The 18,167-nt window shown below is 44.1% G+C and overlaps 1 protein-coding gene and 1 pseudogene across 1 annotated transcript in view; one reads left to right on the forward strand and one right to left on the reverse strand.

Annotated features, from left to right (window-relative positions):
* LOC124789147 (cytochrome P450 4C1-like) overlaps positions 1 to 18,167 on the reverse strand; it is a 130,207-nt gene that overhangs the window by 14,543 nt on the left and 97,497 nt on the right. The window contains exon 4 of the mRNA XM_047256441.1: positions 8,619 to 8,840. Coding sequence (XP_047112397.1) covers positions 8,619 to 8,840 — 222 coding nt within the window. The remainder of the gene's footprint in view (positions 1 to 8,618; positions 8,841 to 18,167) is intronic.
* LOC124790582 lies at positions 13,461 to 13,578 on the forward strand (annotated as a pseudogene).

Raw genomic sequence — 18,167 nt, forward strand, 5'->3', positions numbered from 1 at the left:
TCACAATCTCTGTGACACTCTCTCGTGGGTTAAACAAACATGTGACCATTCGTGCTGCTCTTCTCTGTATATGTTCAATATCCCTCTCAGTCGTACCTGGTACAGATCCCACACACTTGAGCAATATTCTAGAAATGGTCACAGGTGTGATTTACGAGCAATCTCCTCTGTAGAGTGCTTGCACTTTCTCAGTATTCTAAAAATAAATGGGTTATGCAGCATTCTTTGTGAGTGTGGGTACTTTTGTACTGGTCAGTTGCAACATAACATTGCTGGCCACACCACAGGACTTTGACAGTTCCAGGGTGGGAGTTTTTTCTAGCATCTACCTGGGGACTTAGTGTTCCCCTAAAATGTCTAAAGTGGTCTGTGTCCGGAACCTACTTCTCTCACGTAGAGACAGGCGTACTCCAGTTCCCACTGGAAATTAGTTGGGTCAAATGGCTCTGAGCACTATGGGGCTCAACTTCTGAGGTCATCAGTCCCCAAGAACTTAGAACTACTTAAACCTAACTAACCTAAGGACATCACACACATCCATGCCCGCGGCAGGATTCGAACCTGCGACGTAGCGATCGCGCAGCTCCAGACTGTAGCGCCTAGAACCGCTCGGCCACTCCGGCTGGCTGGAAATTAGTGTGTGAAAAGTCCTAGTAGCGAGCAGCAGCTGTTATTGGGAGTACGGGAGCAGGAAATGAGCAGTGGAAATGTGTGAACTCCACTCCTGCGGCTAAGTGCCTGAAAGCCCTGGGTGTTATAACAATTTCCGTGCAGCTTCTTACAGGCCATGAAGTAAATAAGTCAGCTAGCGTAGGAGGCCCGCCGTGGGTGCTATGGTGAGAAGACGGTGTTTAGACGTCTTCAGCATTTGCAAAGTCCATAATTAGTGAACTTTAATGATCAACAAAGTTGTTTTCCTAGTACATAAAGCATACAAGAATATAAACAATCATTTCTATGTGTGGCATTCTCTAGAGTTCTAGGTGAGTGTCAGACTTTAGTGGGTGTGCACGAGCTTGGCAGGTAGCGTCCATATATCTGACCACGGAGCCATTACGTGGCTGGCATTGGTGTTTAATGGAGGTTGTGGGGTGTAACTATTGGTCGAGTCTTCAGACCAAACTCCCGTTTGGTGCAGCTCTCCATGTTACTCTATCCTGTGCAAGCCTCTCCATTTCCAAATAAATACTGCAACCTCTCTGAATCTGTTTACTGTATCCAACTCTTGGCCTCCATCTACGATTTTTACCCCCTCACACTAAATTGGTGATCCCCTGATGTCTCAGAATGCGTACTATGAACCAATCCCTTCTTCTCGTCAGGTTGTGCCACAAATTTCTTTTCTCCCCAATTCCATTCAGTACTTTCTCGTTAGTTACGTGATCTACCCATCTAATCTTCAGCATTCTTCTACAGCACCAAATTTCAAAATCTTTTGTTCTCTTTTTCTCTACACTGTTTATTGTCCGTGTTTCACTTCCATACATGGCACACCCTATCCAAGTACTTTCAGAAAGAATTCCTGACCGTTAAATCTACATTCAATGTTAACAAGTATCTCTTCTTCAGAAACGCTTTTCTTGCTATTGCTAGGCTACATTTTATACACTAAAGAGCCATAGAAACTGGTATAGGCTGAATTATTCAAATAAAGACTTATGTAAAGAATACGGCGCTGCGGTCGGCAACCCCTACGTAAGACAACAAATTGTTTGATCACTTACTACTGCTGCAATGGTAGATCATCAAGATTTAAGTCAGTTTGAACCTGGTCTTACAGTCGGCGCACGAGCGATGGGACACAACATGTCGGAGGTAGCGATAAACTGGGGATTTTCGTGTACGATCATTTGACGAGTGTACCATGAAAATAAGGAATCCGCTAACACATCAAATCTCTGACATTTCCGCGTCCAGAAAAAGATCCTGCAAGAACGGGACCAACGACGACTGAAGAGAATCGTTTAACGTAACAGAAGTGCAGCCCTTCCGCAAACTGCTCCAGATTTCAGCGCTGGACCATCAACAAGTGTCAGCGTGCGAACCATTCAATGAGACATCATCGGTATGGGCTTTTGGAGCCGAAGACCCACTCGTTTATCTTTGATGGCTGCAAGACACAAATTTTTATGCCTCGCCTCGAACTGTGAACACCGACATTGGACTGTTGATAACTGGAAACATGTTGCCTGGTCAGACGAGTCTCATTTCAAATTGTATCGCGCGGATGGACGTGTACGAGTATGGAGACAGTCTCACAAATCCATGGACCTGCATGTCAGCAAGGGCTGTTCAAGCTGGTGGAGGCACTGTAATGGTGTGGGGCGTGTGCAGTTGGAGTGATATGGGACTTCTGATATGTCTAGATAACACTGTGACTGGTGACGCGTACGTAAGCATCCTGTCTGGTCACCTGCATCCATTCATGTCCATTGTAAATTTCTAAGGACTTAGGCAATTCCAGCAGACAATGCAATACTCCACACTTCCAGAATTGCTAGACTGGCTCCAGCAACACTCTTCTGAGTTTAAACACTTCCGCTGGCGACCAAACACCCCACATATGAACATTATTGAGCATATCTGGGATGCCTTGCAACGTGCCGTTCAGAAGAGACAGTGCTAAAGAGCCAAAGAAACTAGTACAGCTGCCTAATATTGTGTAGGGCCCCCTAGAGCACACAGAAGTGCCCCAACACGATGTGGTATGGACTAGACTTGTCTGAAGTAGTGTTGGAGGGAACTGACGCCATGAATCCTGCAGGGCTGCCCATAAACCCTCAAGAGTACGAGGGGCAGATATATCTACTGAAAAGCACGTTGCATGGCATCCCAGATATGCTCAATAATGTTCATGTCTGGTGAGTTTGGTGGCCAGCGGAATTGTTTAAACATAGAAGATCGTTCCTGGAGCCACTCTGTAGCAATTCTGCACGTGTGGGGTGTCGCATTGTCCTGCTGGAATTGTCCAAGTCCGTCGAGTATGCACAATGGAAGTGAATGGATGCAGGTGACCAGACAGGATGCTTTTGTGCTTGTCGTCTGTCAAAGACGTATCTAGACGTATCAGTGGTCCCATACTACTCCAACTGCACATGCCCCACAGCAAAACAGAGCCTGCATAAGGTCGAACAGTACCCTCCTGACATGCACGGTCCTTGAATTCATGTGGTTGTCTCCATACTCATACATCTCCATCCACCTCACACAATTTGAAACGACACTAGTCCGACCAGGTAACATGTTTCCAGTCATCAACAGTCTATTGTCAGTGTTGAATGCACGAGGCGAGACGAAAAGCTTTGCGTTGTGCAGTCATCAGGGGTACATGAGTCGGCCTTTAGCTTCGAAAGCCCATATTCATGTTGTTTCATTGAATGATTCACACACTGACAGTTGCTGATGATCCAGCACTGAAATCTGCAGCAATCTGCGGAAGGGTAGCACGACTGTCATGTTAAACGATTCTCTTCATACGTGTTGGTCCCGTTCTTTTTCCGGCCACAGCAATGTCGGAGATTTGATGTTCTACCGGATTCCCGATATTCACGGTACACTCACGCAGATGCTTTGTCTCATCGGTCGTGTGGCGACTGTAGCACCAAGTTCAAACTGATTTAAATCTTGATAACCTGCCACTGTAGCAGCAGTAAGCGATCTAACAACTGTGGCAAACACTGGTTGCCTTATACACTGGGCTCTCGCTAATGTGACCCTCAGTGGTCCGGCCTCTCAGTAATTCGGCTCACATCCAGCCTCTAGTCGCTCAAGCAGAAATGATGACGCATACAGTAATGAGTTCTCGTGTGTAGCAAAGTTGTTAGTTTAATACAATGTTAAATAATACTACATATGTTTGAATTTGTTACTTTTTTACTGTTCAGTATCAAGGCTTCCAAAAGGAAGCACCGTATGTTAGATGTCAAATAGAAACTCGAAATTAGAGATAAGGTGAACTGTGCTTCTTCACAGAAAGCCATTGCTGCCGGGTAAAATGTTGTAGGAGAAACTATTTACGACCAAACTTTAAAAGACGAAAAGATAATCAAAATTGCGCAGAAAAGTTATGATAAAAGTGATGAAGAAGAGGACATAGGGGGAAATAACGTAAAGATACGTCACACTGCTGGTACTGAAGCTGCAGACATCTAGGTGGAGTGCATTATGCAAATACAACACCGATTTAATGCTTGTAAAGTCGTTGTGTGATAAAGCATACAGCTGACGTGTATCATCAATGTGACAACTAAAAATGTGAGACATGTTTCATATGGATACTACTGTATAAGTATACGCTCAAGAACTTAGTTTTCTATGAAAATGAATGTCCCTTTGGATATAATAAAGTATTACGCCTATTTTACACTAAATTTAAGACACTCTCAACAATCCGTCACTTCCGCTAATTGGTGACCCATATGTGCAAAGAATGGCTAGATTAGCAAGAGTCCAGTGTATAGGCGTTGCCGAGCGCAATATTCTGCCTGTTTACTTATATCTGTATTTGAATACGATATCCAGGGTGTTTGAAAAAGAATTTCCTAATTTTAATGTATCCTCGAATCTGTATAAAGTGACATACAATATTCTAGTTCGTCGTGTTTGATTCATCAACTCTCCACATTTGGCTCCCCTGCAGTTGGCGTGCCTGCTTGACCTTGAGACGGCACGGCACGAGTGCTGTTTTTTTTTTCCTCTACGCCCTCAGTTCAGTCCAGGGGTGCATGTAGCGCAGTGCAGAGCAACTCAGCAACAGTGTGTACTCCACACCTGGATGTGCAGTGTGTTCTTTCACTTTCTTTTGGGGCCACATAAAAAATGTTGTGTACAGTGAAAAGACCAGAGACATCAATCATTTATGGGAAAGAATCGTCGCCGTGGTTGGGACGTTACACCTGAAATGTTGGAGAATATGTGGCAAGAAGTGGAATATCATCTTGACCTGTGCAGGGCAACAAATGGATACCATGATGACATCCGCTAACGTAACAAAACTTGAAGGAATCCTCATTGACGTAATTTTTCATTAATTTCCTCATTAAATTTATACTTAAAACTAGGGTGTTCTTTTTCAAACACCCTTTATATATATATATATATATATATATATATATATATATATATATATATATATATATATATATAACAAAATTTGAAAAACAGCTATGTGCTGTTTTGATTTCTTCCTCGGAGTCATATTTAACAGTGAATAGGAAAGTCGTAATTGTGGCTTAAGGTCGTATGATTAGATTGCCTCTACGGAATCTGAATCGCCACAACTTAGTATTAATACACGTGTGCAGATTAAAATGAGCTAATTACTGTCTGTGAAGCTGCTGTCCTCACAGACCCAGCAGCAGGAGAGCTCTCACACCTCAGATACCAATGATACCAACCAATTTACCCATTTATTTTAAGTGACTTCAACTCTCATCCAGAGTTCGTTGGCAGTAACAATAAACAAGGCTTAATGTAAGAGAGGGGGGAACTATATACGCAGATGGAAGGGGGGGGGGGAGGAAATGGACGCAGAGAGGGGAAGGAGAAGACGAACCAACAGAGAGCGGTGGAGGAGATGGAGGTGGAGAGAAATAGGGAGAGGAGGGGACGGTCAGAGAGATGGGGAAGGAGGTAATGGACAAAGAGAGGGGAAGGAGTAGGAGACGGACAGAGAGAGTGGGGAAACGGGAGTAGGACGTATATCGAATTCGCATACGTAATTAGCAATTGCAAAGCTTTTCCGTGTTTGCTATTGCAATTATGATATGAGAAAAAGGGACCCAACACATCGTGCTGAAAATCGTTTGGGGTGCCGTATTTGTTTACATTTTCGCCATATATACGGCGAAAATGTAAGCAAATACGGCACCCCAAACGATTTTCGGCACGATGTGTTGTCCAATAGATACGTGACATTCGTGTTGCGGCTCTTCCGCGCGCTCGAGGGGGCTCTACACGAAATTAGTCAGGTGCACCAGTATCTTTGGCTCTTCAGTGTATCAACGTAGCTCTTCTTTTCGTGAATTTGTGTAATTTTCCCAGAAAATTTCACGTCCCTTGGGACTGGTGATGAGCGCCTGTGTCCGATAGATCTGTGACATTCGACTTTTTGATCATGTTTCACCGCGTAGAGCACAGCTGTTCTGGACATGTGCAGAGAGCGCAGAGATCTTCACTGGCACTCATTTACATTCAATTCATATACTCTTGTGGATTAATTCAATAACCTATAAGAAAAAAAAACCTTCATCCCACCATGGAGGAATTATTCGAATTGGATGGAAATCAGTAGATGTGATGTACCTTTGTACACAAACGATTACAGTTTGGGAAAAATTAGATCGTTTATTTAAAATAAAGAGATTCATGAATTGAGCAAATCAAGAATGCGTTGGTTCTCCTTTGGTCATTAGGCAAGCAGTTTTTTGGTACGGCAGTGATTGATAAAGTTGTAGGATATCTTCCTGAGGGATAGCGACCCAAATTCTGTTCGACTGGAGCGTTAGCTCGTCAAAATCTGGAGATGGTTGGAGGGTCTCGCCCATAATGCTACTAATTTTCTGGATTGGGAGAGATGCAGTGACCTTGCTGACCGCAGTGGAGATTGGCTAGCGCAAAGATAAGCAGTAAAATCTGTCGTCGTGTACGATCGGGCGTTATCTTGCTGAAATGCAAGCCCAGGACTGTTTGCCATGGACGGCAACAAAACTCGATGTACAGTATCGTCGACGTACCGCTGTGCTGTAAGGGTTCCGCGGATGACAACCAAAAGACTTCTGTTATGAAAGGAAATGGCGCTCCACTTCTGGTTGCCTGATCTTATTGCGGGCGACAGGTTAGTATCCCCCGACGTCCAGAGCGTGTCCAGACACGTCTTTGCTGGCCATCGGGGACAGTTCGAATGGGGATTCATCACTGAAGACAACTCTACTCCAGTCAATGAAATTTCAGACCGAAGACGCGTCTGGAGGCTCGCCAGACACTGGTAGGATACTAACCTGTCTGTTTCCCGCCATACGGCACGGTATCCAGGAGTGGTGGTCTGCAGTGTCATTTCCTTTCACAGCGGGACCCCATTGGTTGTCGTCCATGGCAGCCTTCCAGTGCAGCTGTATTTCGATGATATTCTACGCCTCGTTTCGTTGCCCTTCATGGCAAGCCATCCTGGGCTCACATTTCAGCAAGATAATGCCCACCCGCAGACGGCGGGAGTTTCTACAGCTTGTCTTCTTGCTTGCCAAACCCTGTCTTGGCTAGGCGGTGCCCTCCAACCATTTCGGGATTTTGACGATCTAACTCGCCAGTTGGACAGAATTTGGCACGATATCCCTCAGGAGGGCCGGCCGCTGTGGCCGAGCGGTTCTAGGCGCTTCAGTCCGCAACCGCGCTGTTGCTACGGTCGCAGGTTCGAATCCTGCCTTGGGCATGGATGTGTATGATGTCCTTAGGTTAGTCAGGTTTAAGTAGTTCTAAGTCGAAGGGACTGATGACCTCAGATGTTACATCACACAGCGCTTAGAGCCATTTGAACCATTTGAACCTCAGGAGGAAATCCAGCTGTTCTATAAGTCAGTGCAAAGAAGCCGAATAACTGCTTGCATAAGGGCCAGAGATTGAACAACACGTTATTAACTTGCTCGATTTGTGAAGCTCCTCCTCTTGAATAAATCATCAAATCATTCTGAAAGTGTAATGTACATCGCATCTACCAATTTCTGTCTCATTTGGTTAATTCCTTCGTGATGCGTCGTTCTTTCGTGATAGACTGTATCTGCAGCAGTGGCACCAGAGTTGCAATACTCGTATTGCAGTGGAATAATAAAATATATACTGAAGAAGCGGGACAAATGTTTGTCAATTACACCACCATGATGGGAAATAGTAAGTTGGTCCTCGCATATTATTCTCTGCCAGCTCACTAACATACAACATGAACATCTAGGATCCCTTAAATGTTCCTTGGTACACCTGAAGTTTCTTGTACATCTGTAGAGGTAAATTGTGTTTATGCTGACACAAGATATATACGGCGTGTTCGGAGAATGGACAGATGCACATGTTCAGACAAGAGGAAACATAGTAATTTGTAGAGATATGAATGTAGAGTTCTTAAAAGATTCTGACAGAAAAAAATTAACTCGAGTCATTATTTCGCTGTTTCAATCTGATTTCAGTAATGAATGTTCCAACTAGCGTGCAGAAAGCTAGCATGGCTCTAACCGGTATCATCTTTATAGTCACTGCTCAAATTGAAAAAAAAAAAATTGTATTCAACAGTTAATGGACTGTCTGCTCATGATGCACAGTTAACAGAAAAAAACAATGTAGCACCTTACAGATGTGAGGTGTGTTCATACAAAGCTATAAGGTTTATTAATCAGATCAGGTTAAAATGCTTTAACAGAAAGGAACTGATATGGGATGGAGTATGTATAGCAAAACATGCTGATGAGAAATTCAATAAAATTCATAGTAAATTTATGTCGAGTAGTAGCTGACGACATATAGCCAAAAGAGTAGTAGAAAAATTTAATTATTTCGTTCCAGTGAAATTCATGTCAATTGCAGTTATCTGTAGATGGAAATATTGATGAAAGTTATCAAAAACGAATACTCACCTCATTGTATATTTCTTCCTCAGTCATATGCTGCCCATGCTTCTGCTCTGAGAGGAAGTGGACCAACGGAGTTACGCCGTCAGCCTTCATGTTTTCTCTTGCAATGGCGAGGCCACCCTTCGCGAGGCTTCTGAACTCTGCGATGTTCTTCTTCACTGCCCGGCCTTCTGCACTCAGCCACATGGCGCCAGTAATCGTCTTCCAGGGTCGGACAATTATTGCCTAAGGAATACACACCATCTGCTGTAAGAGCAGAGTGTCTATGTCTTATGTATAAAAGACGTTTTTAATCAAACTAACAGTTACATTACGGCCTTTTACACGTCTTCCGATTTGTGCCACGGGACTCGCATTCGGGAGGACGACGGTTCAATCCCGCGTCCGGCCATCCTGATTTAGGTTTTCCGTGATTTCCCTAAATCACTACAGGCAAATGCCGGGATGGTTCCTTTGAAAGTGCACCGCCGACTTCCTTTCCTATCCTTCCCTAATCCGATGAGACCGATGACCTCGCAGTTTGGTCTCTTCCCCCAAACAACCCAACCCAACCGATTTGTGCATTCTTTCCACGAGAAATCTTTGTTAGCTTGCAGTAACAACCCTTTTTAGTATGTAATATTTAATGCATTAGACTGTAAAGAAATGTCCATTCCTTTCAGTTGTGAAACTGTGTAACTGGCTTAAGAAGAGAATGTTGTTGGTTTATTGTAGTTCTCAGTACAAAGGCAGGTTTGCCGCAGCTCTCGACGCTGATCCGACCTGAGCAAGTCTTTCCGTCACTACGTACGTACTGCACGCTACATCCATTTGAATCTGTATACTGTATTCAAACCTGCGACACTACCAACAATTTTTACTTCACTCCAACCCTCCTCCTCATACACATACTTTCCCTACCTATTAGGTAATTATGTATTTCATAGTGCCTTCTACACTGAAGGGCCAAAGAAACTGGTGTAGGCATACGTATTCAAATACAGACATATGTAAACAGGAGCCGCGCGAAGTGGCCGCGCGGTTCGAGGCGCCATGTCACTAATCGTGCGGCCTCTCCCGCCGGAGGTTCGAGTCCTCCCTCGGGCATGGGTATGAGTGTTGTTCTTAGCGTTAAGTTAGTTTAAGTAGTGTGTTAGTTTAGGGGCCGATGACCTCAGCAGTTTGGTCCCTTAGGAATTCACACGCATTTGAATATTTGTTAGCAGAAAGAATACGGCGCTGCGGTAGACAACGCCTATATAAGGCAACAAGTGTCTGGTGGTGCACTTGTTAGATCGCTTACTGCTGCTACAATGACAAGTTATCAACATTTAAGTGAGTTTGAAAGTGGTGTTATAGTCGGCGCACGAGCAATGGGACATAGCATCTCCGAGGTAGCAATGAAGTGAGGATTTTCCAGTATGACCATTTCATGAGTGTACCGTGAATCGGGTAAAACATCAAATCTCCGACATCACTGCTGTCGGAAAAAAGGTCCTGCAAGAACGGGACCAACGACGACTGAAGATAATCGTTCAAAGTGACCGAAGTGAAACCCATCATCGATATCGGCTTCCGGATCCGAAGGCCGACTTCTGTACCCTAGATGACAGCACGACACAATGCTTTACGCCTTGCCTCGTGCCGTCAGCACCGACATTGGACTGTTTATGACTGGAAAAATATTGTCTGGTCGGACGAGTCTCGTTTCAAATTCTATCGAGTGGATGGACGTGTACGGGTATGGAGACAACCTCATGAATCCATGGACCCTGCGTGTTAGCAGGGCAATGTTCGAGCAAGTGGAAGCTCTGTAATGGTGTGGGGTGTGTGCAGTTGGAGTGATATGCGACCCCGATACGTCTAGATACCTCTCTGACGAGTAACATGTATGTAAGGATCCTGTCTGATCACCTGTATCCATTCATTTTCACTGTGCATTCCGACATACTTGGGCAATTACAGCAGGACAACGCGACACCCCACACGTTCAGAATTGCTACAGAGTGGCTCTGGGAACACTCTTCTGAGTTTAAACACTTCCGCTCCTCACCAAACTACCCAGACATTAACATTATTGACTGTATCTGGGATACCTTGTAATGTGCTGTTCAGAAGAGATCTCCACCCCGTCGTACTGTTACGGATGTATTGACGCCCCTGCGGGATTCCTGATGTCAGTTCCCTCCATCACTACTTCAGACATTAGTGAAGTGCATCCTACATAGTGTTGCGGCTATCTGCGCGTTCGCGGGGGCTCTACACGATAACAGGCAGGTGCACCAGTACCTTTGGCTCTTCAGTGTAGCAACGTAACTCTTCTTTTCGTGAATTTGTGTAACTTTCCCAGAAAATTTCACGTCCCTTGGGACTGGTGATGAGCGCCTGTGTCCGATAGATCTGTGACGTTCGACTTTTTGATCTTATTTACCGCCCAGAGCACAGCTGTTCTGGGCATGTGCAGAGAGCGCAGAGATCTTCACTGACACTCATGAATATATATTGCTGCTTATCTCCCTCCTCAACCTGAACTCTCTTTTCTGAGCAAGACAGCAGAAACACTCGTTCCCATTAGAACAAAATCCTTTCCGACCCACTCGGATTCTTACTCCAAGTCGTTCCCAATAGCAGGAACCCGAATCTAAAATGATTTCCCTCGCGCCATTAGTAACAGTCTTCAGGTTCAGAAGACAGTTAATGACTTGTCTACTAATAGAATAATAATATCTGACTGTCTTGCAACCACCCCTTACCCCATTACAGTTAAGTACCTTTCTTGACAACCACGCCATTCTGAATTCCAGAAGCGCATAACTGGTGCAGTCGACCATTAACTTGTCCTACTTAGAATTCGCTACATACAGTTATAAACATATTTTGTATCTGCCGCTATCACTGTTATTATTGTTATTATGATTATTATTATTAGTAGCAGCAGTAGTAGTTGTGGTACAGATAGTATTGAAAATATTACACTATCTGATCAAAGGTATGCGGAACTGACCACCAAATTTCGCGAGACGCTGTCGCTCCGGCATAAAAGGAGGCGTGGACTTCTATGTTGCCAGCAGAGAAGCAGTAAGAGCAGTATTGGTCGGTCAGGAGAAATCAGCGACCTCGAACTGCATATCAATTGAGTACCAGATGTATCATGAACACTTCAAACTTTCTAAAGCTGCTCAAGTCCACTGTTGCTGATGTGACTGTGAACTGGAAATGTGAAAGAACAGTTGCAGCTGATGGATAGGGACCATCGAGTATTGTGGAAGGAATCACTCGTGAGTTCCAAAGTGCCTCCAGCAGTCCAGTTAGCACAAATATGGGCAAGGACTTAAAAATAATAATGTGATACAAAGTTCAGGCAGCTCCTCATCAACCCCATATTCCTATAGTCAGTGCAAAGTGGCGCTGGAGGGGGTGTAAAGAGTGGAGCCACAGGACAGTGGATGACGGGAAACGAGTGATTTGGAGTGATGAACCACGCTGTACCCTGTGGCAGTCCGATGGAACGGTTTTAGTTTGACGAATTTCTGGAGATCTTCACCTTCCATCATGGGCATTGTCAACAGCGAAGGTGGTGTTAAGGTTGAGGATGTTCCATCGTGGGTATTCCCAAGGTGGTGTTAAGGTATGAGGATGTTCTTCGGGCTTAGTGTGTGGTCTCTTTATAATGCTTGAGATGTTCCGTCATGGATATTCCCAACAATGAAGGTGGTGTTAAGGTATGAGGATGTTCTTCAGGGTTAGTGTGTGGTCTCTTTATAATGCTTGAGATGTTCTGTCATGGATATTCCCAACAATGAAGGTGGTGTTAAGGTATGAGGATGTTCTTCAGGGTTAGTGTGTGGTCTCTTTATAATGCTTGAGATGTTCTGTCATGGATATTCCCAACAATGAAGGTGGTGTTAAGGTATGAGGATGTTCTTCAGGGTTAGTGTGTGGTCTCTTTATAATGCTTGAGATGTTCCGTCATGGATATTCCCAACAATGAAGGTGGTGTTAAGGTATGAGGATGTTCTTCAGGGTTAGTGTGTGGTCTCTTTATAATGCTTGAGGATGTTGTGTCATGGGTATTCCCAACATTGAAGGTGGTGTTAAGGTATGAGGATGTTCTTTGGGGTTACTGTGTGGTCCCTTCATAATCCTTGAGGATGTTACATCATGGGTATTTCCAAGAATGAAGGTGGTGTTAAGGTATGAGGATGTTCTTTGGGGTTACTGTGTGGTCCTTTTATAATGCTTGAGGATGTTCTGTCATGCGTATTACCAACAATGAAGGTGGTGTTAAGATATGAGGAAGTTCTTCGGGATTAGTGTGTGGTCCCTTTAATGCTTGAGAAAATGCTACGTGTAGAATGATATGAACACATTTTACAGCATTATGTACTTGGTACAGACGAGGAACAGCTGGTAAACGATGATTACATCAGCATGACAGTACACCCTGCCATACAACAGCTGTGAGGCCATATTTATGGACAATAACCTTCCTGACAAATCTTAGCCTGCCCACAGTGCGGACCTGGACATAGTAGAACACCTTTGAATTGACTTAGAACGCCGTTTTCGCTGTAGTCTCCAGTGTCCAAGATCTCTACATTTTCTGGTTTCAGATCTTGAGGGAGAGCGGGTTGCCATTCCTCCATACATATTCAGACAGCTCACAGAATGTTCCCCAGCAGAGCTGAAGTCGGCACAAAGGCAAAGGCAGACACAAGCTGTATTAATGTTCAGTAATAAGCGTCGGGATACTTTTGGTTAGACAGCATAGTTCTAAGTCAGACTGTTATTTACAATTCTTATTAGAAGCATTCAAATTTTCTTTTAAACGATTATTAATTATTGTAATATCCTATCACTACCGTTGCCAACGGCCTTGCCGCAGTGGTAACACCGGTTCCCATCAGATCACCGAAGTTAAGTGCTGTTGGGCTGGGCTAGCCCTTGGATGGGTGACCATCCGGTCTGCCGAGTGCTGTTGGCAAGCGGGGCGCACTCAGCCCCTTGTGAGGCAAATTGAAGAGCTACTTGACTGAGGAGTAGTGGTTCCCGTTTCGCTGACCACATGCCCCACCATATCCGCATCAGTGACGCCTGTGGGCTGAGGATGACACGGCGGCCGGTCGGTCCCGTTCGGCCTTCCAAGGCCTGTTCGGACGGAATTTAGTTTAGTTTCATTACCATTTATGATATTAAAATTATTGTAATTACATAAGTAACTAAAATATAAGAACTTCTGTTAAAATCCAAGTCCGAATAATATACTGTCGGTTGTGCACCATCGTGGTTATGAGGTAGTAGCTATAGTGGTTGTGGAGAAATGACTTTTTGTGGAGTTCGCCATCACATCTTGGTGTTCGCAACAACATCTGAAGTCTCTTTCGCATCGATGTATTTTTCGAAGGAAAAAAAAAGTCGAGATTGTTGTGATATGTTCTCGGGCGTCTAAGAATATTCTTGAATGTTAACGAACGGTCTAGAACGTTCTAAAATGTTCACGAATGTTCTAAAATACTATCTGCAAACAGCAGATATAACATTTATAAACACACTGGCAAAATCGTCTTAATCGATGAGTTGTGTAATGTAGTAAATACAGAGGAACAACTCGTCGAAAAAGTGTATCCCCTTGTACAGAGAAACTACACTACGTAAACAAAGAGTGGTTGTGATTGCGAAAAATTTTAGCTGTTAAAATGACGTACCTAACACACAAATCAGCGATGATAGAAGCGGAAATATTAACTGGGAAAGGAAAAAAGGCGAGTCAATGTTCGTATCACTAATTCCACTCGTTTTAACCAAATTACCATTGAGTTTAAAAAGCATCCAATTTTCGGTATGATTACAAGTATCTGGTAAGTTTATCAATAAAGCATAAGGGCTGACATGCGGATGCTGCAGAGTGCACTGAAAAGAGTTGTGTTTCCCTCATGAACAATCATACGTAGCATGATCGCATGCATGAGAACCACAATACCTGTCCGTCTCTGCACGTGAGAGGAAAACATCAAGTGCAGTCACTACGAATATAAATAAATTAGGTTGTATAGAAATTAGATGAATAATTGCACATTTTTTCCAGTTCAGAAAAGAAATGACAAAAAAAACATAAAGCGAATTGGGTCGTTTTCAACAAGTAAATAAATATAATAATTTTTGTCGCAATTACATTGAGTACCTTTTCAACAGTTAGTACTCATGTTTAGCATTCTTCAGGAGCGTCACGTCTCAAAAGTTCCCTTTCTTCATATCTGTATTGTTTACTGTGCACGTGCCATTCCCAAATAAGTAAATTAAGAGCAGGCTTTCCAACACTGAAATTTGTATTCGCTGCTAAAATATTTCTCCTTTTCAAACCAACTTTCCTTCGTATTGCCATTCCACATTTTATAAATTCTTTACTTCTTCCGTCGTCTGTTATGTTTGTGCACCCTTCTTCGAAAAAAAGGAAATCACAAATAAAAGAAAAACACTTTCTCTGCCACTTTAGCGTCTCTCCGAAACACCGAAATGCGCTATCTGTCATTATCAAATACTCGTTCTGCCGCAGCTCGCAGCTTCCTGATACTGGTTGTAGCTGGTTGCAAGGGGCGCACATCTCACACGATACTGTCCCAGATGAGACCAACAGGGATGACGTCATGCCACCTGGAGGCTCACACAAGTCGCCTCACGTCTGTCAATTGTTTTTCATAGGATTGCGTGGTGTCTGTTCTTTCGGACATGTCCGAAAGAACAGACACCACGCGAAATCCACAGATGTAAATCTACAGCTATATTCTACCATTGTGAAGTGCATGGCAGATGATACTTTCCATTGACCAGGTATGACGTTTTCCTCCCGTTCTATTCGCCTATGGAATGAGGGAAGAAATAAAAGCTTAAACGCTTCTGTCCGAGCTGCAGTGCGTCTACTTATGGCTTCCACATTCCTACTGGACCGATACACAGGGCGCTGTAGTACATTCTTAGGTTCCTTCTTGTTTCTAAGAGTTTGGCGTAGGATTTTTAGGGACAGTTGACATCTACCTTCAGCCATCTGCCAGTTCAGGTTTTTCAGAATTTCCGTGAGGCTCTCCGTGAGCCAAACGAACCTGTGACCATTCGTGCTATCCTCCTTTGTATAGTATCCTGTGTTATTCCTATTACGAATTCCCGCCCTGAAAACTGCACTCGTTAACACGCCACTTCCGGGATTCGGGGAACCAAGACACATAGGGGTGCGTAAATTCCGTCCTGGTGGGAGCGGGAGCTGGAAGGGGGGAGGGGGGTGGGGTGTGCGGGGGGGGGGGGGAGGTGAAGGGCAGGGGTGCTGACCGGAAGGAGCATCCGCCCACCCTCTACTACTAACACTCATTGCCAAATACAGTAATTAACAAGCCGACACCGAGAAGACACGGGGTGAACGGCAGGGAAATAAGGAGAAATCCTATTAGGAATGGGCTCTGCACGCTTCAGCAATACTCTAGGACGGGCCGAAAGAATATTTTGTATGAAATGCACTTCTTGGAAGGACCGCAAGAATTTTTGTATGATATACCCTTTTTAGACTGAATGTATTTTCATAGTGTGCTACCAATAAACTGAAGTCTGCCACCTGCTTTATCCACTACTCAGTCTACGTAATAATTCCATTTCATATCCGCACAAATTACACTGGAGTAATTGCGTAAGTAGGCTGGCTATATTTGTGACTTACTGATATTTCGTCATAGGGGATACTGCGTTATTTTTTCGTGTAGTTTCTTTCTGACAATACTTCATCAGCTACAAAAATCCCGTGGTCGATATTCATATTCCCTGTCAGCACACTAACATACAACATGAACATATGGGGTGCCTTAAACGTTCCTTGGTACACCTAAAGCTTCTTGTACATCTGTAGAGGTATATTGTGTTTATGATGACACAAGACACATGCGGCGTATTTATGCGAATGAACAGATGCACATGTTCAGACAAGAGGAAACAGACAGTAATTTGTAGAGATATGAACGTAGGCTTCTTAAAAGGTTGTGACAGAAAAAATTAAGTCGGGTCATTATTTCGCTGTTTCAATCTGATTTCAGTAATGAATTTTCCAACTAGCGTGCAGAAAGATAACATGGCTCTAACTGGTATCATTTTTGTAGTCGCTGCTCAATCTGAAAAAAAAACCAATCCGTATTGAACAGTTAATGGACCGTCTGCTCATGCTGCGCAGTTAACAGAAATAAACAATGTAGCACCTTCCAGATGTGAGGTGTGTTTATACAAAGCTATAAGGTTTATTAATCAGATCAGGATAAAAGGCTTTAACAAAAAGAAATTAATATGGGATGGAGTATGTATAGCAAAACATGCTGATGTGAAATTCAATAAAATTCGTAGTCAATTTGTGTCAATTAGTAGATTTCCTAAAAAGTTACCCAGAAAGGTAATTAAAAAAACAGAAAAGCCACAGGAAACGAAGCAGATTATATTCTCTTGTAAGAGGAAAAGATAACTTTATGTAAAGACTAGAGCATGTCAAGATCCAACGTTACTTGCATTCTGCAAAAAACACTGTGAAATTTTAACGAAAATTATTAAAATGTTAAGATATATGTGTGTTCTGACATAAATTAATAATGCAGATAACGAGATTGAAACTACAATACATCTATATCTAATACACTCCTGGAAATTGAAATAAGAACACCGTGAATTCATTGTCCCAGGAAGGGGAAACTTTATTGACACATTCCTGGGGTCAGATACATCACATGATCACACTGACAGAACCACAGGCACATAGACACAGGCAACAGAGCATGCACAATGTCGGCACTAGTACAGTGTATATCCACCTTTCGCAGCAATGCAGGCTGCTATTCTCCCATGGAGACGATCGTAGAGATGCTGGATGTAGTCCTGTGGAACGGCTTGCCATGCCATTTCCACCTGGCGCCTCAGTTGGACCAGCGTTCGTGCTGGACGTGCAGACCGCGTGAGACGACGCTTCATCCAGTCCCAAACATGCTCAATGGGGGACAGATCCGGAGATCTTGCTGGCCAGGGTAGTTGACTTACACCTTCTAGAGCACGTTGGGTGGGAAGGGATACATGCGGACGTTCATTGTCCTGTTGGAACTGCTAGTTCCCTTGCCGGTCTAGGAATGGTAGAACGATGGGTTCGATGACGGTTTGGATGTACCGTGCACTATTCAGTATCCCCTCGACGATCACCAGTGGTGTACGGCCAGTGTAGGAGATCGCTCCCCACACCATGATGCCGGGTGTTGGCCCTGTGTGCCTCGGTCGTATGCAGTCCTGATTGTGGCGCTCACCTGCACGGCGCCAAACACGCATACGACTATCATTGGCACCAAGGCAGAAGCGACTCTCATCGCTGAAGACGACACGTCTCCATTCGTCCCTCCATTCACGCCTGTCGCGACACCACTGGAGGCGGGCTGCACGATGTTGGGGCGTGAGCGGAAGACGGCCTAACGGTGTGCGGGACCGTAGCCCAGCTTCATGGAGACGGTTGCGAATGGTCCTCGCCGATACCCCAGGAGCAACAGTGTCCCTAATTTGCTGGGAAGTGGC

The sequence above is a fragment of the Schistocerca piceifrons genome, chromosome 3 (genome assembly GCF_021461385.2).
Source record: "Schistocerca piceifrons isolate TAMUIC-IGC-003096 chromosome 3, iqSchPice1.1, whole genome shotgun sequence".
Classification (NCBI taxonomy): Eukaryota; Metazoa; Arthropoda; class Insecta; order Orthoptera; family Acrididae; genus Schistocerca; species Schistocerca piceifrons.